Source organism: Rattus rattus, chromosome 5 (genome assembly GCF_011064425.1).
Source record: "Rattus rattus isolate New Zealand chromosome 5, Rrattus_CSIRO_v1, whole genome shotgun sequence".
NCBI classification, from domain to species: Eukaryota; Metazoa; Chordata; class Mammalia; order Rodentia; family Muridae; genus Rattus; species Rattus rattus.
In genome coordinates this window covers 18,526,726-18,552,363 of record NC_046158.1, presented here as the reverse complement: position 1 = coordinate 18,552,363, position 25,638 = coordinate 18,526,726, and the positions used below count along the sequence as shown (strand labels likewise).

The window sequence follows — 25,638 nt, the reverse complement described above, 5'->3', positions numbered from 1 at the left end:
AAAGAGAAAGAGGCTCTGAGTAGAGGCACTGATCCACAAGTAAAGCAGAGTATATTTAGGAGTCATATTTTATCACCTTTTTAAATTTATTATTTTAGAGTTTCTTTATTTGTTTGTTTAGAGACAGGATTTCTTTGTATCCTTGGCTATTCTGGAAATTGCTCTGAATAACAGGCTGTCATGGACTCTCAAAGATCTGCCTGCTCTAGCCTCCCAAGCCATCAAGACCTAGCTCACTTTTAAATTTGGGTTTATATATTTATTTATTTTATCAGCAGTAGTTTATTTTAACCTAGGGTTTCTGAGTTAGTCCCTGGTTCCAGTTCACTTATGCCGTACAGGGTACAATCTCATGGTATCAACCTTAAGTTAAATAAGACATTGTTGGTTACTCCTCCCACAAGATTTGTACTGTCATTGCCTTAGTATGTTTTGCTGGCATGACATCTTGCATATTAAAGTTTTCATCGCTGTGTTCACATTTATGCTTCTACTTTGGTAGCCTGCAGTATACCTTCCTATACCAAAGACATAAGACTACAGCTGTGGAGGTTCTATGTAGGCAACAGCTCAACCTCTCCATGTTCGATGATATAAATGGGTGCTATTTTCAACAGTGTGGAATTGCTGTCAATTTGTTAGAGCAATCTATTGCCTTGGACACAGCCTAAAATGTTTGAAGATTTCTTTGGGACCTCCTTGTCCACCAATTCAGTTGAATGTAAGCCAGTGTCAGTTGTGGAAGCTTTGTTTGGTGATAAAAGATGGCAGGTATGGATACTGTGTCCCTCATTACTTGGAGGATTCATGAGGATCAACTTTATATACTAAAAAATTTCAATGCACTGGGTTGCTCTCCTCATGGTCTTTGTTCCTTATTGAAACAGGCTACATAATATTTTTGATGAATCTTCTCCACTTACACTGAGAACAGAGTTATGAACTGAGTCACCAGCTCAGTTTACTCAGAAAGTACTCATCCAGCTTGCTCATACCATTTAAATAATTTCATGAAAGGAAGAGAGGACAGGATGTAGGACCCCTCTCATAAACTCCGACATAAAGGCAAATCTCTCTCTCTCTCTCTCTCTCTCTCTCTCTCTCTCTCTCTCTCTCTCTCTCTCTCTCACACACACACACACACACACACACATTTATAACTGGAAAAGGCTATTATTCTTATATTTCAAATGATTTTTCTGGAAATATACAAGAAGGAATAGATATGAATAGAAAACTATTGGTAACAATGGATACCCAGTCTAATTTTATAACTAGATGCCTAGTAATTTTTTTAATCAATGGTCTACATGACACTTGAGTAGAGAAAAGTGGAATGTTTTCACTCTTCTCAAGTTTGCAGTGGGATTTCTGATGACTTTTATCTTAAAATTACAGTGAAACTTAGATTGATGTCAGGATGTTTTGTAGGTAAAAAGAAATTCTAAACCCATATTACAAAAGAATAAAAATATTCACTTTTGTATAAAATTCAAATAATCATGTGTATTTGAAATCCTAACTACCAACTATCTACAGATTCAATTATGAAAATGATCATTACTATACATTATTACTACATATTGTTCTTTTGGAGATAGATGTAAATATTATTGGAGAGAAACTTGCACTTTTAAAATGAACAGCTGAAGGAGGATTTCTTTGATAATAACATTCCTAAGAATTCTTTGTATTTACTAGGTAACTTGCAATTTATTTTGGGAGTCTTTAAATCATAGTCTGTAGACTTGTTTTTATTATATGTACTTTTGTTGAAGATAGCATACAGTAAAATGAAACATGTTCTTCTTAAGGCATTAAATGGTATTTGTTCTACATTTAAAAATATTTGTAAGTTCAATTTCAAATAAAATGTAATAGAAAATGGCAAAAATTCTCATAGCTATTGAAAGCAAGAATTTTAAAAATTAATTTGCAGTTTCATCTTTTAGATATTAAAGTTTGGTATATAATTATTTAAGTAAAATTCTTCCATGTATAGCGAGTTAACTTTTTCTCTTTGACATTATTCCTTTAAGTACTAGAATCCTAATATTTTATGTATTAGTTTTCAATAAATCTTGGAAAGAAAAATGAAGTGTTCTTACCACACTTAACATATCAGAAAAACAGTACTTGTCAATTGTGTATTTCACCCACTTTGTGTGTATATTGTAGATACAATGTTCGTGTCACCTGTAGAGGATACTATAGTATATCAGAATTTGAGGCCACCCTCACCCGTCCCATGATGGGCTGTGGGTATATATAGCACCATTTTACAACTTATGTATAGTCCATTCACCTTGTCTACTTATTATGATATTTTTAAAAATGTCATTTACATATAATTCTGATTTAAACACTGACCAGAATATATTTAGCCAGTGGGTTACCAGCAGCCATATAATCTCCAGCAAGACAGATGAGCATGCCTGTAATAATGTAATTATAAGCACCAGGGTTGCTAACCTATCATTTTCAGGGACCTCTATGTCAACTGGAAATGTCCTAAAAGAGATGTCATATAATTATTATATATCTTGAAGTATATAAAATATCCTGTTAATGATAATTCAGCCTAACTTTATTTTCAAGGTTCTGTCTAGTGTTAGAAACAGGCATTCTGCAAAAGTCATTCACCATGGAAAGTTAGAATGGTCAGTTCTGCAGCATGGCTTCATTACCAAGGTTGTGTCTGGACTTATGAAACAACTGATTTTGTAACCATTTGATTACAAAAACCAGTGTGAAGTTACAATCCACTTTGAAGCAGCATGGGTACAACTGCCTCACAGCTCTCCAGGAAGGAGATCAGATTCCCTAGTGACATTGAACATGGTTACATTCTTCTCCATTTCTTCAGTTGTGTTCCAGGACCAATATAGTTGTTTGTTTAAAACATAAGAAAATATTTTTGAACAATATTCCTGTCAAATAAGATGCTGTTTATTATCATCCATAACATGTAATGTTACTATAATTGGATGCTCAGTTGTAGTTTTCAATTGTAGAAAGTCAATCCCCTTGATTCTGTATAACTTACACATTTTTATTTTTAGATTTTCACTGATTGGCTCTATTTTGACAGTAAAACTTTGAAGTCATAGTAGCTCAAATCTGTAATTTCTGCATTTAATAGGGCAAAGGAAGAAGACTTAACATGAAATACTTGGTCAAACTGGGTTACAGAGTATCACCGTGACTCAAAATAAAACAAAATCAAAATAGGTTTAACATTGAGTTTAATATGTGGTTAACATTTGAATTAAGTTTATCTATTTCCAACTACTTTCATTTGTATGCCTGTCTGCTCAAGGGTGGGATATAATCATGCAGAAGTATTCATACAGAAACCAGAGGAACACTTTCTGAGAGTTGCCAGTCATCTTCTTGAGTAGCAAATCCTTTATTTGCTGAACCATCTTTCCAACCCTAAAATCACAGGGACACCTGACATCTCTCAAATCTGCAGAGTTAGAGCCAAGATGATCCCTGAGGATTATTAACTAATAAGTATGCATTATTTTTAACCTTCAGGCCAATGAATTCTTGTTTTGAAAGAGATGTATAACATTCCTAGGGATTAAACACAATATTTTCTGTAGCTTTTATACACCCAAAAACATAAGTTCATGTATGCCTATGCAAACATATATACCTTCACAATATGAAAACATACACTCATTTTAGACAATTGTTATCCTAACATTTGTCTCTAGGGAATGCCACAGTGAGAACCGAATGTTATAATTCTGTCATGTGGCTTAGAGCTCACAACGATGTTACCAAGTCTTAGCTAATGGGAAAAGAAATTCATAAAGCCCTCCTAGCATGTGAGAGACAAATGTACTTTCTAACTATTTATCTTGATACTTTACATTTTTTAATCAAGAAAAGGGGATAAAATTAGCAAAGCACCCAAATAATCTATTATTTTTCTAATAAATAAGTTTTCCTCTCACAACCTGCTTTCCAGACAACTTATATTTAGGCAGAAACTAGAGTATTGTCAAATGATGCACATTCTAGTTTGCAGGTGTTTTGTGTCAGCCTTCAACAGCAGTTAATTCTGGTAACACGGTTTTTCCTTTTTCTCCTGTTTCTGCAGCTGTACTAATGGGAAGATTGCCTCTAGCTGTCAGTTGTGTGACGGCTACTGTTACAATGGTGGCACATGCCAGCTGGACCCTGAGACTAGCGTACCTGTGTGTGTGTGAGTATCAACTAATGTAATTTAAGACAGGGTTGCATGAAGATAGAGTCTCTATCCTAATGTTTTCCTTTTGGGGGCAGTACTCTTCAGTGAGTGCGTCACGCACATCTCTGGCCAACTGTCCCTCATTGGCTCACGGTCTACATAATTCCGTTGTCATCAGCCTGTTAAAGATCTCATGAGGAGTAGCTCATTCAGTTCTTGCCATCTCTTCATTTCAGACATTCACAGCTTTTCACCTTGGAAATGCTGGAAAAACTGTTCTGGTTTTACAGAAATTATTAAGCTTTATGAAGCACACAGTTCATTGTGTGTGAGTGTGCACGTGTGTGTGCTTGTGTTTGTGTGGGTGTTTGTGTGTGTGTGTGTGTGTGTGTGTATGCAGATGGGCATGTGTGTGTTAGCGTGTGTGTAAATTCTGCAGTAGTTGGGACTATTCTTTTTCAAAAGAATTTGTATCGTGTTTTCAAATATACGATGTTATTTGATGTTCTGTCAGGTAGAGTATCGCATAATATAAATCAATTGAGTCCTTGGCTCTTTGAGAGTAAATTATGTGCAGGGAAAGCAGAGATTATCAATTAGAAAATATGGAATTTAATATCTTCCTCTTCCCACTTTGCTGATTTTCTAGACTAGACCACCTACAACCCTTCCATTAACATGGTCATTATATTGAGTTTTATTTTAACCGTGTAAGGGGATGATACTCCAAAAGGAATCCAGTCAGCTTCCTGTCCCACAAATTGTTACAGGAAAATGTGATCAGTGTGTATTTGAGGGAGGCAAGCATTCCTGGGAAAGTTTTTATTTTATCTTCCTATCAATGTATAACAAGTTTAAACCTATATGGCAAATGCATCAGACACTCTATTCAGTTGTATTTTACTGAAATTCTGCAGATGCTCTGTGGGGTTTAAAAGTCAGCGCTGTGACCAGAAAGAGAACCCTTGTGATCACTACTGTCAGAATGAGGGGATTTGCACTATAACTGCGTTTAATGAGCCGAGATGCAAGTAGGTTTAACCTTCCACTTACTGCTGTGCTTCCTGTGACATCATTTCAGGCCACAGTCCATTGGTTTAAATCATGAACATCCACATGCATTTCACAGTTTATACTTAATCTTGGGACTCATCTCTGTCACATTTAATTAACCTATGCTTTGCTCATAGATAACTGTATACACTGCAGAGTGCCAGAGTGTGTAGATATATAGCAGGTGATGAAAAAGCTGCTCATCCTGCTTCCTAAAAACACATATGCTAGAAAAACAGATTTTAATTCCAGGAGGTCAGAAGCAAGTGGCTTAAAGTCTGCAAGTACTATATTTGGAACTTAAGTGGATTTTAAGTTCGACATTTCTACTTCAAAATCTGATGGGATAGTAAACTATTCATTTCCTAGATTTACATCAGAGACAATTTGGTTTACTAGGAAAAGAAATAAGTGCATGCCAAAATATTTCAAGAAATTTAATTTCTTTAGCGTTTACTTCATTCTTCCTTCATTCACTTTTTGGTAACTTGGATATCCATGGAAGGTAAACTTCTATTTTCTCATTCCAGTATTTCTTGTGAACTGACTACAGTAAAGGTTATTTTGGCCATATCCACTTGAGTTTTAGGGTTTTGGCACATATGTGGTATCTTTCTTAATACTTAGTGTTAAAATCAGCAGATCTGATTATCACCTTGGAGTACATTCACTGAAGATCAGGTTGGCCTAATGAAACTGCAAAACACAATCATGCTGAAGTTCCAGCATTTCTTTACCAAACCTTAGCGATTTTGTTATAATGAGCTACTGGGATTGTAACACAGGAACTTGAAATGAATGCAGTTGGTTTGAAAATGATAGTCCCTAAACCAAAGAGGAATGTTCCGGAGATCAGGGGGTCCTGCCATAATAATTTTGGTGCCACTCGAAGGGGAAAATGCATGATCCCGAGGGTGCCTATGGAGAAAAGAATAGTCAGAATCGTGACTCATGGGTATTCAGAGTGACAGAGTTCAAAGTGATCATGGCCCAAAGATGATGAAGGACTAATTTTGGATTAATTTTCCAACCCCTATAGTTTCTGCCTTAGAATCTAGTCTTGGTTTATCCTGTTACTATTTGCTGCTTCTGAACAGAGTCTGTAAACTATGGGAACTCTGATTTGCCTCTTCATCATAAACAGGTATCTAGATGACTTCCTGTGTAAGGAATCCCTTTGTCACCAGAATAATAAATCCAAATGGCTATAGCATTCCACAGTAAAATTTAATTTTAAGCAAACAGCACTAGGGTCTAATAATCAGTGTAGCTTTTAAATTCAGCAAAAAAGACACAAGGTAACTGTAGAAGTTTAGGGACTTTCTTATATTCTTATATAACAATACCTGTATGTCTATTTGCTCTCATGGAAGTTGTGTTTGTACACTGATTTTTTTCATTCTTATCAGTTTTTTGGAAGCAGAACAAATATGATAAATATTATATATATATATATAGCAAACAGTTCAGTCATAAAATTATAGAGAAATGTTTTCATTTGCACAGTAATTCATTAAACAAATATAAATAACCAATAATCATGGCATTTTTTCAACTTATATAGCTTCATGGCCCTAAAACCTGATGCAGAAGTGCATTACATAATCTCCATATTTTATATTCATTCTTATGCTATTGTATAACTGCTGTACCCTATACAGGATGACACACAGTGGTCACACAGGTCTGACCATTTATGCCCGATTATGGAATTACGTGATGTTGCTTCCTCTGAACTTTATCTATGCCAATATAGAATGCTACAAAATTTAAATTTCATTTTCACAAAAAGAATGTCTTTTAAGAAAAAATAAAATAATTTGTTGATATAATAAAAATATTATCAAAATGTGAAAAACAACTAAAAAAGAAATAATTCATAATTCCAAGTAGGATAATCAAAGGCCTTTTTGGTATTAATAATATTTTGAAACAGAAATGATAGAAGTTTTAAACATGAGGAATGGTTAAAATAATCTAAGAAAGAGTAGCATGCTCAAAATACAATTGCTATGAAAGCACCAGTGCAGGTTACTAAGGGCAAGAGACCATTGGCCAGGGTGCTGTAAAAAGTCTATGAAGACTGTTTGCTGCTTTGAAGATTAATTGAGAAGAAATAGAACCTGGAAGAATTTATTCAGGAGTAGTTTCCTGTGAACTGAAGAAGTAGAGGATCTCCAGTAGCTTGAGTTGCAGAGAGATGAGCATTATGTGTGCCTCACAATAATTGACAAATTGCAAAGCTTTGTAAGACAAAGGACACTGTCATTAGGACAAAACAGCAACCAACAGACTGAGAATAGATCTTTACCAATCCTACATCTGATAGAGGGCTAATATCTAATATGTACAAAGGACTCAAGAAGTTAGACTCCAAAGAAACAAATAACCCTATTAAAAATGGTGTACAATGCTAAACAAGATTTCTCAACTGAGGAATATCGAATGGGCATGAAGCACCTAAAGAAATGTTCAACATCCTTAGTCATAAGGGAAATACAAATCAAAACAGCCTTGAGATTTCACCTTATACTAGTCATAATGGCTAAGATAAAAAACTCAGGTGACAGCAGATGCTGGTGAGGATGCGGAGAAAGAGGAACACTCCTCCATTGTTGGTGGGATTGCAAACTGGTACAACCTCTCTAGAAATCAGTCTAGAGGTTCCTCAGAAAATTGGACACAGTACTACCTGAGGACTATACCAGCTATACCACTCCTGAGCATATACCCAAAAGATGTTCCAACATATAACACGGACATGCTCCACTATGTTCATAGCAGCCTTATTTGTAATAGTCAGAAGCTAGAAACAACCCAGATATCCTTCGATAGAGGAATGGATACAGAAAATGTGTTACATTTACACAATGGAGTACTACTCAGATATTAAAAACAATGACTTCACGAAATCCTTAGGCAAATGGATGGAACTAGAAAATATCATCCTGACTGAGGTAACCCAGTCATAAAAGAACACACATGGTATGCACTCACTGGTAAGTGGATATTAGCCCAAAAGCTCAAGTTACCCAAGATACAATTCACACACCATATGAAGCCAAAAGGAAAAAAGACCAAAATGTGGATACTTCAGTCCTTCTCAGAGGGGGGAACAAAATACTCACTTACAAAAGGTAGAGTGTGGGAGGGACTTAGGAAGAAGAGAAGGGGGAAGGGAGAAAGGGGGGAGGAATAGCTATGGCAATAGAAAGGGATGATATATAGAGGATCAGGAATTTAAACAGAGGTGTGTAGAAATGGGGAATGGGTACTGGGGGTAGCCACCAGCAAGTCCAGGATGCCTTGAAAGCAAGAGGCTCCCAAGACTCAGTAGGGATGAGATTAGCTGAAATGCCCAACAAAGGGGAGGGAGAACCTGTAGAGACCATATCTGAAAGTTAGGCAAAGCCCCTGGTTGGGGGATGGGATTACCCACTCATCTCCAGATTTGTAACCCAGAATGGCTCCTGTATAAAGGAAATATGAGTGCATAGTGTGGAGCAGAGACTGAAAGAAAGGTCTTCCCAGAGACTTCCCCATCTGGGGATCCATCTCATACATAGACACCAAACCCAGATACTATTGTGAATGCCAAGAAGCACTTGCTTACAGGAGCCTGTTATAGCTGTCTCCTAAGAGAGTCTGCCATAGCCTGACAAATACAGAGGTGGATCCCCACAGCCATCCATTGAACTGAGCACAGGGACCCCAAGGGAGGAGTTAACAAAAGTACTGAAGGAGCTGAAGGGGTTTGCATTCCCATAAGAAGAACAACAATATTAAGCAATCAGACTCCCCAGAGCTCCCAGAGACTAAACCACCATCCAAAGAGTACACATGGAGGGACCCATGGCTCCAGCCTCATATGAAGCAGAGGATGGCATTGTCTGGCATCAATAGGAGGAGATACGCTTGGTCCTGTGAAGGCTCGATTCCCTAGTGTAGGGGAGTGCAAGGGCAGTGAGGTGGGAGTGAGTGGATGGGATGAGGAGCACCGTCGTAGAAGCAGAGGAAAGAGAGATAGGATAGAGGGATTCTGGGGGTAAGCCAGGAAAGGGGATAATATTTGAAATGTAAATACACAAAATATCCAATTTTTAGAAAGGAAAATGTTATAAGCCCTTATGCAGACAGAATCCACAAAAATCTACAAAGGTTAGGATGAGGCAGTGAGGAACAGCAGAGATTTCTTCCACATTGTTTAGTTAGGGGTTCAATAAAGGATAAAAATAAGAACAGGGAAACATTTCTGCAGTGAAAAAGACTTAGCCATTAAGAATGTTCTTATTGAAATAGCATTTTAAACATTAATGTATTCACTTTTCATCCCCTCCCTCCTCCCTTGACACTATCTCTCGTCCCATCCTCAATCTTCCCTCCCCTTCTCCATGAGAGGGTGGAATACAGCCTGCCCCCAGGATTCCCCCACATTGCCATATCAAGTCTCAGCTGGACTACGTGTATTCTCTCCCACTAAAGTCACACAAGACAGCCCTATTGGGGAACAGATTCCACAGCAGGCAACGGCTTTAGGGAAAGACTCAGCTCTAGTAGTTGGCTGACTCACGTGAAGACTTGGCTGCGTAACTGCTACATATGTTGGGGGTACATCCAGCACCTGTGTGCTCGTATTTTTGTTTCTTCCTCCATCTCTTCCATAAGACTCCCAGAGCACTGCCCGATGTTTGGAGGTGGACCTCTGCATCTCTTTCAATGAATTGCTGGATGGAGCCTCTCAGAGAAAAGTTATTCTGGTTCCTATGTGCAAGCATAACAGAGAATCATTAATTTTTTCAGGGATTGGTGCTCGCCCATGGGATGGGTCTCAAGTGGGGCCAGTTATTGGTTGTCCATTCCCTAAGTTTCCGTTCCCTCTTAGTCTATACATTTCATATAGAGGGAAAATATTGGGTCCAAAAGTTTTGTGGGTAGGTTAGTTTCCTCCACTGGGACACTGCCTGGCTACAGGAAGTTTGAAGCCCCATTTTTAGTATCCACAACGGTAGAAAGTAGAGGTCAGGTTTGCTTTCATGTTCATAGCTCCTAAGAAGGAAGCTAGGGTATATGAAAGTAAAAACAAATAAGCCTTAGCTTTACAATTTGCATATTTACAATTTCTATAGTTATAATGTGTAACTAAATATAAGTAAAATTTAATATCGCCTATTGGTTACATACAATACAAAGCAATCCAGGTAAAGGACTATACACTTCCCATAGTATCTTTTTATGAAACAACTCTTATATGGGGAGATATTTACGAAAGAGTGTTTCAGCCTGATCTCTCACAGTAGTGATCAATACCTCGAGTGAAAATGTGATGTGTGCCATTTCATCTAAAACCTTTTTAGGAAACAAAACAAAATCTGCTACAAGTGTCTCAACCTGGTGCTTGTGTTTGCTTCAATGGCATATCATTTTTCCTTTCTTCACGAGAGGCAAACGTCCTGAAGTGTATGGAACTAATACACACAGTAGGAAAGTCAATAAAGTATTCAGATCTTATGAAGGTGACAGCTCGGTTTTCCTACCTAGAAATTTTATTGCTGTATCCTTCAATTTAGGGAGCAGATTTGTTGGTTGAAAGCCTTCACTTTTGTCTCTAGACGGCCATTTTCATTTATTACTTTGTGTGCAACAAAAAGGAAATGGCAAAGAAAAGCCAAGAAATAAAACAGCACATTTTTCTACTTACTTGAAGAAAGTTTTGAGTACTCATTGAAAACTGTGAAAACTATATTTTAAAATGGTCTATTATGTTATTTTTGACAATATTATTGAACTCAAATTTATGTTAACAATAGTAATAAAGTTATATTTAAATTTTTATTATTTTTAGTTCATGTATATATTAGTTCTGTCTACATGTATATCTGTGCAGCACATGCATGACTGGCACCCACCTGTGCCAGAGAGAGGTGGTGGCTTCCTGGCCTGTGTGAGTCATCATGGAGGCTCAACCCCTGGTCCTCTGGAACTACAGCTACTGCTCTTAACAAATGAGTTATCTCTCCAATCACATAAATTAAAAATAATGAAACTCATTAGGAAGCTGTTCATACCTCCCAGAGTCTAAGAATTTCTTATAGGTTTAGCGTCTCACATGAGATCCAGAATTTGTATATAACATGGACTTACCTCCATATTCTTACTCTATAGCAATACCCTATAGTTCTTTCAGTCATCTGCAGTAAATGGTTGATTGGCTCTCTTCTGTTAACTGTACTTCACTGCCATTCCACATGCACGTAGTTGTGCACACACAAGCCATGGAAAGTCAGCTACATGCTGCATCTCACTATCTTTGCTCAAGAAGTCCAATAAAACAATTATCACGTGGTTTTTTTTATGCAATTAATTCTTCATGCTCTACTGGTTCAAATCAACATGTCAGTTCTTATTAGCAGGTCATTCATTTATAAAGGATGCTTCTTGGATTTTTTTCAAGACAGGTCTCATTCTTTAAACAGGCTTTACTCAAACTCAGTATTTAACCCAGGCTGGCATTGAACTAACAACATTCCTTTTACCTTAACTTCCTAAGTGGTGGCATTAGAAGTGTGAGCCATACCCTTCAGCTGCCTATTTTATTTTTGGTGTCCTTACCTGGAATAATACCATCTATATGTATACACCTTGATATGCACTAATTTTCTAAGACTAACAGTAAGCAGCTAGGACTATTGGATTCAAAGTTAAAAGCTTGTGAACCCAATCCCCTTTAACTTTCTAAAAGTTAATGCTTTGTGCTCTTAAATACATGGTAGGACGAGCCATTCAGCAACACAATTTAATTCTGTGTGGTCTGAAGTATTTAGATGTAGTTCTGATTAGAGTTTTATTAGAGTTTTGTCTTAAAATTGGCTCAGAGTCAGTCCTAGATAGATATGTTCCAAAATTTCTCTAATGTATCTATGAATGCATTTCAAAATCAAGCTTCCTATTAACATAAATAATAAAAATAGCAAAAAGCATTTTAATATTGTAGAGCAACCATGCGGCTAGGTATTAATTTTATGGGATCAATTTCCCTGAGATAAACTCATCCCTTTATGCTTAGACTAGCCACAGAACAGTTATATCCCTGCCTTTGTATACGGAGTACTAGGATTATAAGTGCACATCACCATCTTGAAACCAAATTTTATATTTAATTTTTATGTCTTTTATGATTTATTTTCTTCATAGCTCAAAATAATATACAAGATTATATCTAGATATATAAATACCTAACATACCTAAGAATAGGAGAAGGAAATGTATCTGTTGAATTACAAAAGCTTTATGAAATGACAAAATGCTGCAATCTTTTTTGTTCTCACATGTATATGAGAAATATTTTGAGGATAATGAGTTATAAACCATCCTGGGATATACAGCAGCTCAGTACAGATAGCAGAGTGATGTCTTCTAAAATCTAAGGGCTTGAATATACTTTGATGGAGTGTTTGTGTAGTATAAGAAAAGGCAATGAATCTATTATGCAGGACTACAAAAAGAAAATTAAATATATGCTGCATGCAAATATGTTAATAGATGCACTCACACAACCATAAGCACACACACACACAAATATCTGTGTGTGTATATATGTGTGATGTGTGTATATATGTATATATATATGTATATATATATATGTGTGTGTGTGTGTATAATCAGCAATATTCAAATTACATATAAGATATTTTCTTTAAGAGTTTTCTCTGTGCACAGAAAAATCTTAAAATGTAATGATGGGTACATATTATTGATATTTGAATATTGTTGATTTTAAAAACACAATTCTCTCTGTAATTTTATTTTCTTTAATACCCTGAAGAAAAAGAAAGTTCTTAAACTATATATGAATTTTCTGAAAATGGAAAAGTAAAAACTTCTACCTCAAGTATTTTATTGCTTCAGAAACCATATCTATTTAGGTGCTCACTGTTTTCCAAAGGCAGCATGGAAGTATGCCAGGACACTTCCCCCATTGTGTGTTATTGTTTCCTGCCCAGGGCAAGAACAGTTTCCCAGGTGGTCAAAAGAATTTAGCACTATGAGTTTTATGCTGTAGTTTTACATTTCAAACCAGAGCTAAAAGTCTGACTCATTTATTCTCTCTCTCTCTCTCTCTCTCTCTCTCTCTCTCTCTCTCTCTCTCCTCCCTCCCTCCCTCCTCCCTCTCTCTCTCTTCAATTTTTTAACTAGGTTAAATATCATTAGGCACATGTGTTGAGGGAAGCACGATTTCCACAAAATTCTAACCATGTATCTTGCTATGTCCATTGTGTTCACAACTTCTACGTGGGGAAATCTAACCTTCTTCTTAGTGTGGCCTTTGGACATGGAGCATACTTCTGTGAAGTTGGCCTCTGAGTCCTGACTATAGTCCACCTCACCCTTAAATTTTTGTGTCTTATTCCTCTCCACAAGATGACAAATTCTTTCCCTTGATATATTGTTTCAGGTTTACTCACTACTTCCCAAACATTAATATGCATTCTTTATGTATCATAAAATTGCTTTGCATTGCTGCACAGTTTAAGAATAAATGTCTTCATTGCATTGTGCCTATAGTTTAATAATCATCCCATTTTTGTGATAGCATCCATTACTTGTTAATAAGTTTCACAGTTAAGAGTCAGAAAATATAGAATTATTTACTGTGCACTTGATCCACTTTTGATCCCTCTTTATTGATTTCAATTCCATTGTACTATATATTCTGAATATTCTGGAGCTTTTATTGTGCTCTCTTTAAAGGGAGGACTCGGAAGATTGCATATGACATCTTATGAAAAGAAACTAATTTCATTCAGTTTGTTTTGTCTTCTCCAAACACGTGTGTTGTTCATTCATTGTCTTGCTTTGGGGCACTCTTTCTCTCTGTCTGCTAGAAATATGCCAGAATACTTCCCACAATCAATCAATCAATCTCTCTCTCTCTCTCTCTCTCTCTCTCTCTCTCTCTCTCTCTCTCTCTCTCTCTCTGAAAAGATGCAAGAGCAGAAGAAAGTTTTCCAAGGCTGTTGTGCAAAGACATGAGAGTGGAGGAGATATTGTCTAAGCACTCCTCTAGTGCTGTAGAGAGACTCCATGACCAAGGAAACTCTTATGAAAGAAAGCAATTAATTGGTGGCTTGCTAGGAGTTTTAGAAGGTTAATCAATGATCATTATGGTGGAAAGCATGATGACTAACATGTCGTCATAGCAGTAGCTGAGAACTACATCCAGATCATTAGGCAGAGAGGGTGAATGACACATGTCCAGCCTGATGTGAGCTTTCAGAACCTGAAAGCCCATCTGAGAGACATACTTCCTTCAACAAGGACATACCTATTCCTAATCCTTCTAATCTTTATGAAACAGTGCCACTTCCTGATGACCAAGCATAAAAATATAAGATTGCAGGGGGTTATTATTATTCAAACCACCACAAATATTTAGGGCTTGGAGCATTAAAAAAAAATGATGCTTGTGGCAAATGATATTAAACTCTTAAGTAATTTTTAGCAACTTACATGCTTATCTAGGTGTTTGAAATGGCTTCAAGAGAAAGTAGGGTGTGGTGCCAGGCAGCTCTGGGTGGTCCAGTTAGTTCATATTGTTCTTAATAAGGTGTTGCAACGTCCTTCAGCTCCTTCAGTCCTTCCCCTAGCTCTTCCATTGGGGTCATGGGGCTCAGTCTGATGATTGGCTGCAAGCACTCACATCTGTATTGGTCAGTTGATGGTAGAACCTCACAGGGAACTGACACACCTGCTCCTGTCAGCAAGTGCTCTTTGGCATTAGCAATAGTGTGGGGGGTTGGTGTCTGTAGATGTGTTGGATCTCTAGGTCGGGCGGTCTCTGGATGGCCCTTCCTTTAGTCTCCATTCCATTTCGTCCCATATTGTTTTCCTTTGGATAAGAACATTTCTGGGTTAAAATTTTGAGGTGCTTGGGTGACCCCATATCTCCAGCTAAGTATGTAGCAGAGGATGACATTATCTGGCATTAATGGGAAGAGAAGGTCACATGATGCCCGAGTATAGGGGGATGCTAGATCAGTGAGACAGGAGAAGGTGAGTGAGTGGAGGAGCAAAGGGGACAGGGAGAGGGGATGGGATGAGGAGTTTGTGGAGGTGTAACATTTATGTTCCATTTGAAACATAAATGAATAAAATGATTAACAAAAAAGAGATAGTAGGGGAATTCTAGTAACGTTGAAAATACAAGTTGTCACAGTGGTTCTAAAAGATCTTCCTAACATGAGAATCTATGAGAACAGTGATTATTTTTCTTTTCTTTTATTGGTTATTTTCCTTATGTCCATTTCAAATGTTAACCCCTTTCACAGTTTTCCCTCTGGAAACCTTCATTCTACCCCACCACCCTCTGCCTCCCTGTGTGTGCTCCCCACCATCTTCCCACTCCCTCCCACCTACCCGCCCTGGCATTCACTTACAATGGAGCATCAAGCCTTCACAGAACCATGGCCCTCCCCTCACATTGATGTCCAACATGGCCCATCCTCTGCTACATATGATGCTAGAGGCATAAGTCGCTCTACGTGTACTCTTTGGTTGGTTGTCTGGAAACTCTGGGTTATCTGGATGGTTGATATTGTTTTTCTTCATATGGGGTTGAAAACCCCCTCAGTTACCTCAGTCCTTTCTCTAACTCCTCCACTGGGGACCTTGTTCACAGTCCAAAGGTTGACTGCGAGCTTCTGCCTTTGTATTTGTCATGCTCTGGTGGAGCCTCTCAGGAGACAACTGTATCAGGTTCCTGTCAGCATGCACCTCTTGGCATCCCCAATAGTAGCTGGATGGCCTTTCCTTTAGTCTCTGTTCCATTCTTTGTCTCCATATTTCCTCCTGTGAGTATTTTGTTTCCTCTTCTAAGAAGTACTGTAGCATCCACAGTTGTCTTTCTAATTCTTGAGCTTCATGTGGTCTATAAATTGTACCTTGGTAATTCTGAGCTTTTGGGCTCAGAATTGTTATGTACCACTTATCAGTGAGTATATATCATGTATGTTCTTTTGTGATTGGGTTCCCTCACTCAGGAAGATATTTTCTAGTTCCATCCATTTGCTTATGAATTTCATGGAGTCATTGTTTTTAATATCTGAGTAGTACTCTATTGTGTAGATGTACCACACTTTCTAAATCTATTCCTCTGTTGAAGGATATATGGGTTCTTTTCAGCCTCTGGCTATAATAAATAAGGCTGCTATGAACATAGTGGAGCATGTGTCTTTGTTATATGTTGGGGCAGTTTTTGGGTATATGTCCAGGAGTAGTATAGCTGGTTCCTCAGGTAGTACTATGTCCAATTTTCTTAGGAATCTCCAATCTGATTTCCAGAGTGGTTGTAGCAGCTTGAAATCCCTCCTGCAATGGAAGAGTGTTCCTCTTTCTTCACCTACTCACCAGCATCTGCTGTCACCTGAGTTTTTGATCTTAGCCATTCTGACTGGTGTGAGATGGAATCTCAGGGTTGCCTTGATTTGCATTTCACTGATGACTGAGGATGTTGAGCACTTCTTTAGGTGCTTCTTGGCCATTTGATATTCCTCATTTGAGAATACTTTGTTTTGCTCTGTACCTCACTTTTAATAGGGTTATTTGATTCTCTGGAGTCCAACTTCTTGAGTACTATATATTGGATATTAGCCTTCTATTGGATGTAGGATTGGTAAAGATCTTTTCTCAATCTGTTGGTTGCCATTTTGCCTTATTGACAGTGTCCTTTGCTTTACAGAAGCTTTGCACTTTTATGAGGTCCCATTTGTTGATTCTTGATCTTAGAGCATAAGCCATTGGTGTTCTGTTCAGGAAATTTTATGTACATTGTGATGCTTTTGGAAGTATATAGACTTTTTGGCAAGGTTCACCTAAAACCATCAAAAAAACACAAGTATTTTGCAGTACAATTCAAGTTAGTAGCAAATTACAGTTATGAAGTAGCAATGAAATTAATTTTTTTGTTAAAGGCCACTACAACATGAGAAACTATATGAAAGAGTCACAGCATTAGGACAGTTGAGGACCACTGTATTTATAAAAAGCCATGTTTTTTTTTAACCGAGAACATGGCCTATGTTGTTATAAATTGTCCCACTCAGTCTGCCATCTGACAGTTCCTTATTCAATTCCTCTTTCCCCATTTCCAAGAGGATGTGCCTATACCTCAACCCCATGCTGCCACCCTCCCTCTACTTCCTAGGGGCCTAAAGTCTCTTGAGGGTTAAGTGCAACTTCTCTCACTGAGGCTAGACCAGGCAGTCCCTCTCTCTCTCTCTCTCTCTCTCTCTCTCTCTCTATATATATATATATATATATATATATATATATATATATATATATATATGAGGGTCTCAAACCAGCTAGTATATGCTGCCTGGTTGGTGGCTCAGTGTCTGAAAGATCCTGGGATTCAGATTAATTTAGACTGCAGGTCTTACTATGGGGTCATCCTACTTCTCAACTTCTTCTAGCCTTTCCCTAATTTAACCACAGAAGTCCTCGACTTTATTCCATTGGTTGGGTGTAAGTATCTGCATCCAGCTAAGAAACAGCCAATATTAAATTAAATGGAGAAATAATTGAAGCAATCCCACTAAAATCAGGGACTAGACAAGTTTGCCTAGTTTTTCCCTATCTATTCAATATAGTACTCAAAGTTCTAAGCCAGAGTAATTATACATCAAAAGGTCAAAGGGATACAAATTGGAAAGGAAGAAAACAAGTTATCACTATGTTCAGATGATATGATAGTATACATAAGTGACCCCAAAAATTCTACTAGAGAACTTCTACAGTTGATAAACAACTTCAGCAAAGTGTCTGGATATAAAATTAACTCAAACAAATCAGTATTCTTCCTTTATACAAATGATAAAAGGGCTAAGAAATAAAATTAGAAAACAACACCCGTCACAATAGTCAGCAATAATATAAAATATCTTGGGGTAACTCTAACCAAACACATAAAAGATCTGTATGAGAAGAACTTTAAGTCTCTCAAGAAAGAAAGTGAAGAAGACCTCAGAAAATGGAGAGATCTCCCATGCTCTTGGATTGGTAGGCTTAATATAGTAAAAATGACTATCCTAAGAAAACCCATGCAATTTTTAAAAGGAAATTAATAGTGAACACTAATTCTCAGGATAAACAAGACAATGATTTTTCAAGTTAAAAATGACTAATGGGTTTCCTAGTAGAAAGTACAAACACAGAATAACAGACCTTACATGTTGTAATTTCACTTTTGTTCAAATTTTTCCTTCTATATCTATTGTCTTATTGTAGACACACTGTATCTATTGTCCCAGACTGTTGTAAAGATTAAAAACAACTAACATATATTAATCACATAGAACACTGTTTTCCAAACTGTGAACAGTTTTAGAAACTAACGTTATTATTGATTAGCTTTAAAGTGACCAGAAAATGGTATAATCTATCCTTCAAAAGTCTGAAAACAAAAAATGGAAGCCAAATAAGAACCTCACTGCAAAAGGACGTGCTTGATATTGAAAGAACGATATAATCATATCAGCAGCCAATGACCTCGGCATAAGTGGCCACTAGGGGAGCAGAGGAAAAAGAAAAAAATGCCGAGATGGAAACCTCTTGTGACTCCTGAAAGCAAGGCAGGATTTGACTTTATAAAAACAGTGAAAGTAAACAGAGAAACTTTATTCCTCTCCAAGGTGAGCTTGTGGGGAACTGAGGGCCAGGCACTAGAGCAGTAGGTGACAGAAACCTGTCTTTCCATTGGATTTGCCATTGTTCTAATACAATGATCTTACTAGAAGCACTTTATTATTTTCCAACTCCTGAGAGAGAATAAAATGGATGAAATGCTCATCTGCTGTTTGAGAAACTGGAGCTTAGATTTTGGAAGGAAGATGAAGGGTTCTTTCCTCTTTTGTAAAGCTCTGACATTACAAATGTAGGAATTATCTCTTTATTTTTCCATGCCTGGAAAAGGCCTGACTGACACCCTTGGCCTTGCAGAAGGGAGCCACATTCATTGGCTCTGGGAGTCTGTCTATCAGGGGGAGCAGACTTCCTTCATGCAGAGCAGGGGATCTAGAGAAAAGGCCAAGAAAAGTCCTAGGGGTTTTCAGAGTGATTCCAAGCAAATCCTACATTTCTAGAAAGGTGAACTTGAGAAGCCTGTAGTGCCCACACTTCAGTCAGATCACTGTGTGTTACTAATTTGTTTCTGCCTCTAAGAGTATTTTGAAAACATAAAACATGAAATGTGCATGTTGTTCAAAGCCGCAAAACGCAATATAGCCTGCCACATCAATACTTGTCCTATCTAGTCCCAGGGGACAGGCTATAACTTGTTCCAGCTTTTGCTCTGCTTGTCAAGCTGCTAGGAATAGATACAATACATCACATTTTTCTGAGCAAGCTTAAGCTCTAGATTGTACCCTCAGAAGACAGTGATCATGCTTACCAATGAGAGATTTAATTTCTGGTTGACATAACATTAATATATTATTTATATTCAAAGAATAAATAATTTGTAGCTTTTCACATTAATGTCTTCACCTCCCCTACCCCTCTTCCAAATCCAGTCTCCTACTCTCATTCACAGCTCTCTAGTAAACCACTTACTGTCACATTCCCTTCCTCTCAGACTCCCATATCCAAGAGGTTACATAGACCTTCTCCAGCATTCCTTGCCTAATTTAAGCTATTATCTTAGACGGAAATACCAGTAGGCATTCCTTGTGAACCAACCTGCTATGCTGATTAGGAAATCACTTAATCTAATCACAGATATTTATGTCTCTCTTTTCTCCTTCAAATTCAATCACCACTGTCAACCCCAGTACTTCAGCATACCATGATGTATCTTCTTCTTTTACCTCATTTCCATCCACAGTAGAACTTCCTCCCATTTTCTTCCAAGACAGAAGTAATAAGCACTTGAAGAGATAGGTGTGTTTAACATGATATAAAATTGGAGTTTTTACAAGTATGGATAAATTATATTAGCCTAATAGTACATAAAATTTATCTTTATATGTTAGAATATTTTTAAAAATTATTTAATTTTTTCTTTTTTATGTATGAGTGTTTTGTCTGTATGTATATATGGAAGACACTCACAATGATACTTATACAGACCAGAAGAGGGCATCCTATCCCTTAGGGCTGCAGTTAGACTTGCTGCATGCCTACCATAACAGGACGTGAACTGAGACACAGTATTCAGCAAGAACAGGAAGCTCTCCTTATTGTTGAGTCATATTTCCAGTCCTATAAAATAATATTAATATAAAATACAGGATATGTGTATATTTGTGTATAGGTTTGATGTGATTCCTTTATTTCCTTTCATTTGTCAACATATTCTTGGCTTTTAATATAATAAGTGTGTTAGAATAAAGAACCAACATGGCTGTGTATAACTGTTCCTTGCTTTTTCAACACTTTATTGTATACTTATGCACTTTTCTTAATTGTGTACTAATTAAACAGTTCAAGTGCCATGTGTTTGTAACAATAAATTTTTATTTTTATTATGTTTCAAAATTGAAAAAATGGGTAAAATTGTGTCAATTCGCCTTTAATGTGGTGCCATAGGAACTTGGCGCACTTCGCATGAAAGATTGGTTCCTAACTTTACCAACAACATTAGTTTATAGGGAAAAAATCTTTATAATATAATCATGAAGAACAAAGGTTTACTTCTTTATTTTCATATCAAGATAATAGTAGAGACAGTTATCACATTAAATCAGTAATGAAACTTATGCCTATGATTTTCTCTACTGGGAATAGAATTTAAATATTATAATCATAGTAAAATTATAATAAGATATATCAGCACAGAAAATATTAATGAAAGTATATTAATCCTAGTAGGCTGATATAATCTGCATATTTAATGTTCATAACATTACTCATGTTAAACATAGATTACATTCAAATTTCTTATAGTCATAATTTCTTAAGAAACCTAAAGTCTCTCTTCTGCTCTTCCTCTCTCTCTCTCTCTCTCTCTCTCTCTCTCTCTCTCCCTCCCTCCTCTCTCCTCTCCTCTCTCTCTCTCCTCCCTCCCTCCTCCCTAAAAAAAAAAAAAAAAAAAAAAAAAAAAAAAAAAAAAAAAAAGAAACCTAAAGTCTTTTTTGCCTTATGTTTTATAATACTTGATTTCTTTAAAAACAGCAAAAGAAAAAGAAAGGAAGGGAAATATGGAAAGGAGGAAAGAAGGTTGGGGATGGGAGGGAATAAACATGTGCAGTGTAAATGAATCTAAAAGAGAGTGGTTAGAGCTAAGATTGAACTGGATCCCTGGCATCATTCATCCCAGCAGGCAGTATTCTTGCTCCTGTAGGAGAGATGGGAAACCTGTAATGGGTAAAGTAGAGGCCTAAATTCAACCCTGGAAGGCTGAATTTCAAAACTCATGCATGTCATAAAGGTCACCTATCCTAGCACCTTTTAATTTCAGAGGGTTAACTGGTAGAGTTGAATTGGACTTCATAGAAAATTCAAGACCTATCTGATGTGCTACATAATTACCTGTCTCCAAACACACAAAACATATTAGGCGAATATCTATGGTATATTGAAATCACAACTAAAGTTTCGGCTTGATATGAGGGGAAAAAAGTATTGATAATCCCTCTTTCCTGTAGGGCAGAGAATAAGACATTAAAAGTTGGTACAGGAATTCTAGTCATTTTACTATTAAAATGTATTTATTTAATATTCTGACTTTGTATTAAAAATCTTGTACTGTCTTAAGCAGGAAAAAATAGAGAATACCATGTGTACTAATGCATTGAACTATAATTAGGCATCATTGTTTTAAAATACTATAAAATGAACTCATGCTCTTCCTGCCACCTAATTCTTGTGCTTGGTTGGAAACATTATTTTACTCTGCCAATCAAGAATGGGTCAAGAAATTCAGAAAATGATAATGAAAAGGTTCAGAGTAAAATTTTCTTTGGAGAATTAACAAGTTAAGTATCTTTCATGGCATAATTTGTCTACTTTTTACTTCATTAAAATATTTCATACAAATTTGAAAGTATGTGATTGTCATGTTTCTATTTTTATTGAGTCAAGTTTAGGAGCATGAGACCCAAAAGGCACACATGGAATTTTTCCATCACTTCCTTAATTCCTATATGGAGAAAAATGGAGAGTTTTGGGTCTTTTTCTTTCTGAGTGTCTAACATCATACCTAAAATAGAAAAGTCCACACATACAATGTGGAGAAATAAGGTTTCATTTGTTTTAAAGTTTACCTTTGCATTTCACTGTGCCTACAAGAGTCCCATGACCTTTAAATTTGATGAAAAGTAAAAAGTATTTATTAATCTTCTTATATTATTTTGAAGTTCTCCTAAAGTAGATGACTCTAGACCATATTTCTGAGAAGTGACAGTTCATATGAATTCATTATCTTTATTGTGAATGTCATACCTAAAAACTTAATATATACTCAGTAGTTCTTCCCTAATCTTAATAATATTTGTAAAGAATCTCTCTATTACATAGGAATTCTTAGTATTTTAACATTTTAATTGTATGTGATATTTGTGCTATTAAATATTAACTAAGTTTTAAGGATATTTTAGGCCATATGTAGCTGCTTTGACATTCTAATTCTGGTTGCTATGTGTAACATCTGAGCAATACTAAGACATAAGCCTCTACTGTAGATAGCTAATTAAAACAAAAACAATATAACTAAAACATAATTTTATAAATTATAATGTTATGATAAACTAAATAAGTTTGTTTTTTATAGTGAAATCCAGATGGGAATAAATTTTTAAAATTGATCTTTAAAAGTCATTTTTAACAAATACTATGTAAAAAACTGATACATTCATATAGCTAACTTTTGAGCAGTATTGTTAGGCTTATATATTACTCTGCTTAGCCCAACAATAAAAAATTAAGTAAAATTTGTTATAAGAACATTGATGGAGAAGTTATAGCAATTATATTTATTTGTCTTATGTATTGGTTTTATCAGATTAACATGATTAGCATACAGATCCATGCTCATAATCCCATGATATTTAATGAGTTCATTGATAAATGGGAACTCAGTATCTGAAGTTTCAGTAAAAATTCAGTTTGATAGTTAGCTGAATTTAGGATATTTAAGAAATTTCATGCAATTAATGGGATTTTGTGCTTACAATTTATGAAAATGGAAGAATAAGATTAAGAAATCAGTAAAGCAGTAAATAATATTTTAACTCTGAAGTGCTGATATTCTATAAACGAAGTGATGTCAAAGAAAGTCAAATCAGCAACTCTCTAATCAGCAACTCATAGTTGCACAAAATTGGGAGGAAGACACTGATGCTGCTGCTAATGACTAGATGATGATGATGGAAAGATGGATGTGTATATATCATTATTTGTCTAAATACTCAAGAATCTACCTATTTTGTCTTTAATCCAAGAGTATTTAAAATTCATGTGGTTTTAATCAATAATTTTGAATGACATAGTGTTAATATGAAAACTTTCCTCTATGCTTCATTCTTACATGCTCTTAGAAATAGCCATATGATATTTCTTCAATGAATGATATGCAGGTGTTGGAGTGGTGATTCTAACGTGCAGGTGTTTTATTCTTAGATGAAGAGAGATAGCAGTAAATTGCAGTACATTTTTAAAGGTAGCTAAAACTTGGATGAGGAATTTTACTTGATGAATAAAGAATGGGTAACAGGGGTGCCAACAAAATTATAGTAAGCATGATTATGCAAATAATTCAAAGAGGAATTGGACAGGAAATTGTGATGATCTGCACATTCCTTTCCTTCAGTGCCGGGCCATTAATGGCTTTGATCATTGCAGTCTACATAGATATGAAGATTTATTAAATTCTATAAAAATGGTTTTAAAATGCTTGGTTTTAAATCACCCATTGGAAGAGAAACTTCTGGAGCAGCAAATGTCTTAGGTTGTAATTTTGTAAGTTAGGCAACAAGAGTAATGATTTCTATTTGATTTAATATCTCAAAGAAATTATTTTCATGTCTGGAACAAAGGGAGACAGTGAAACATATCTTATTTTATCTTTGGTTTTGTAAAAGTATTATCATCAATAATATCAGAAATTTTCAAAGGTTAGTATCACTAATTAGAATGTATTACTAGTAAAAATAATTATTCCAAGTGTAATCTCTGAAAGTTACTCCCCATATAAAATAGGTAAAATATTCTCTGAAGATTTGGAACTTAAATGTACTCTAGCCTTTAAAACTAAGAGATTCAAAAAAACATGAACACACATGACATTCGTTACCTGTGATAAGTGTTAGGCTTCAAGTCCCATGGATAAATTGGAATATTAGATTGTTAACAAATACCACCTGTCCTACTAAATAGAGGAATTTTCAAGGTTCTCACTGTTCCTGTGTTCATTTCCATTCACATTGTCTGGTGGCACTTAGGCTCTAGAGCATATTTTCCTAACATCTGAACTATGTAAAATACACAATGTACTTGTCAAACTTGCCATCTGCCTAATTAGCATTTGTTCTACCAGTCTTCCAGGTAATTTCACTGTCGTTTTAATCAATTCAGTACAATGAGGGACATCAGAGATTTTATCTCTACTAGAAGAGTGGTTCTCCCTTCATAATGATGCAACCCGCTAATGTAATGTTCCTCATATACTGATCCCCAACCACAGTATTTTCTGTTTCGACTTCATCACTATAAACTTTGCCACTGTTACCAATCATAATGTAAACACATGACATTCAGGGTATCTGATATGTTGCCCGTTTGAAAGGTCATTCAAATCCCAAAGAGGATCACGACACACAGGTTGAGAATTGCTGCTCTGGAAGGACAATAAAATAGAGTAAATGTTATTACCATATTTAAAGATGAATCCTGGTCTACTTTTTAAAATAATATGACATAAAGAGTAAATATTAGTAGTTTGGAAAACAGCTCAATGTAGCTGCACACATTTCATTGTATGTGTTTCAGCTCTAGCTTTATAATGTAGTGAGTTTTTAATCTGTTCAAATTTTTCATTGAGTTATAGAAAGCGTTCTAGGTGGTTAAATAAGATGATTTTTCCAGGTGTAAAGTTACACAAATGAAAAGCATCCTCAACTATTATATTTTACTTCAAGACCTTGTTTACAAAATGTTCCCCAAGCATCTTATTTTGAGTGAATTGAGATGTGTGTTAAATTACAACCTGTAAAAGACTTGGAGGGTTTTTAGGCCACATCCATAAAACCCAAATAACCTAAATGAAAATAATAAAATGTTCTAAAAACTTAACATTTCATTCATTTACCCTAATTTTGTATGCCTATTGCATTTCCTCTGATCCAATGTCATAAAAAGACTGAAAGGCCTGGATTTTAACTGACCTTTTTCAA

The 25,638-nt window shown here is 36.0% G+C and overlaps 2 protein-coding genes across 2 annotated transcripts in view; both read left to right on the top strand.

Moving 5' to 3' along the window:
• The window catches only part of LOC116900103 (low-density lipoprotein receptor-related protein 1B), a 274,149-nt gene extending 273,478 nt beyond the window's left edge, over positions 1 to 671 (top strand). The window contains exon 45 of the mRNA XM_032901881.1: positions 503 to 671. Coding sequence (XP_032757772.1) covers positions 503 to 671 — 169 coding nt within the window. The remainder of the gene's footprint in view (positions 1 to 502) is intronic.
• Positions 672 to 4,088: 3,417 nt separating this feature from the next.
• Positions 4,089 to 25,638, top strand: part of LOC116901379 (low-density lipoprotein receptor-related protein 1B-like) — a gene marked incomplete at its 5' end in the record, with an annotated part of 293,026 nt that continues 271,476 nt past the window's right edge. The window contains 2 exons of the mRNA XM_032903247.1: positions 4,089 to 4,216; positions 5,119 to 5,232. Coding sequence (XP_032759138.1) covers positions 4,089 to 4,216; positions 5,119 to 5,232 — 242 coding nt within the window. The remainder of the gene's footprint in view (positions 4,217 to 5,118; positions 5,233 to 25,638) is intronic.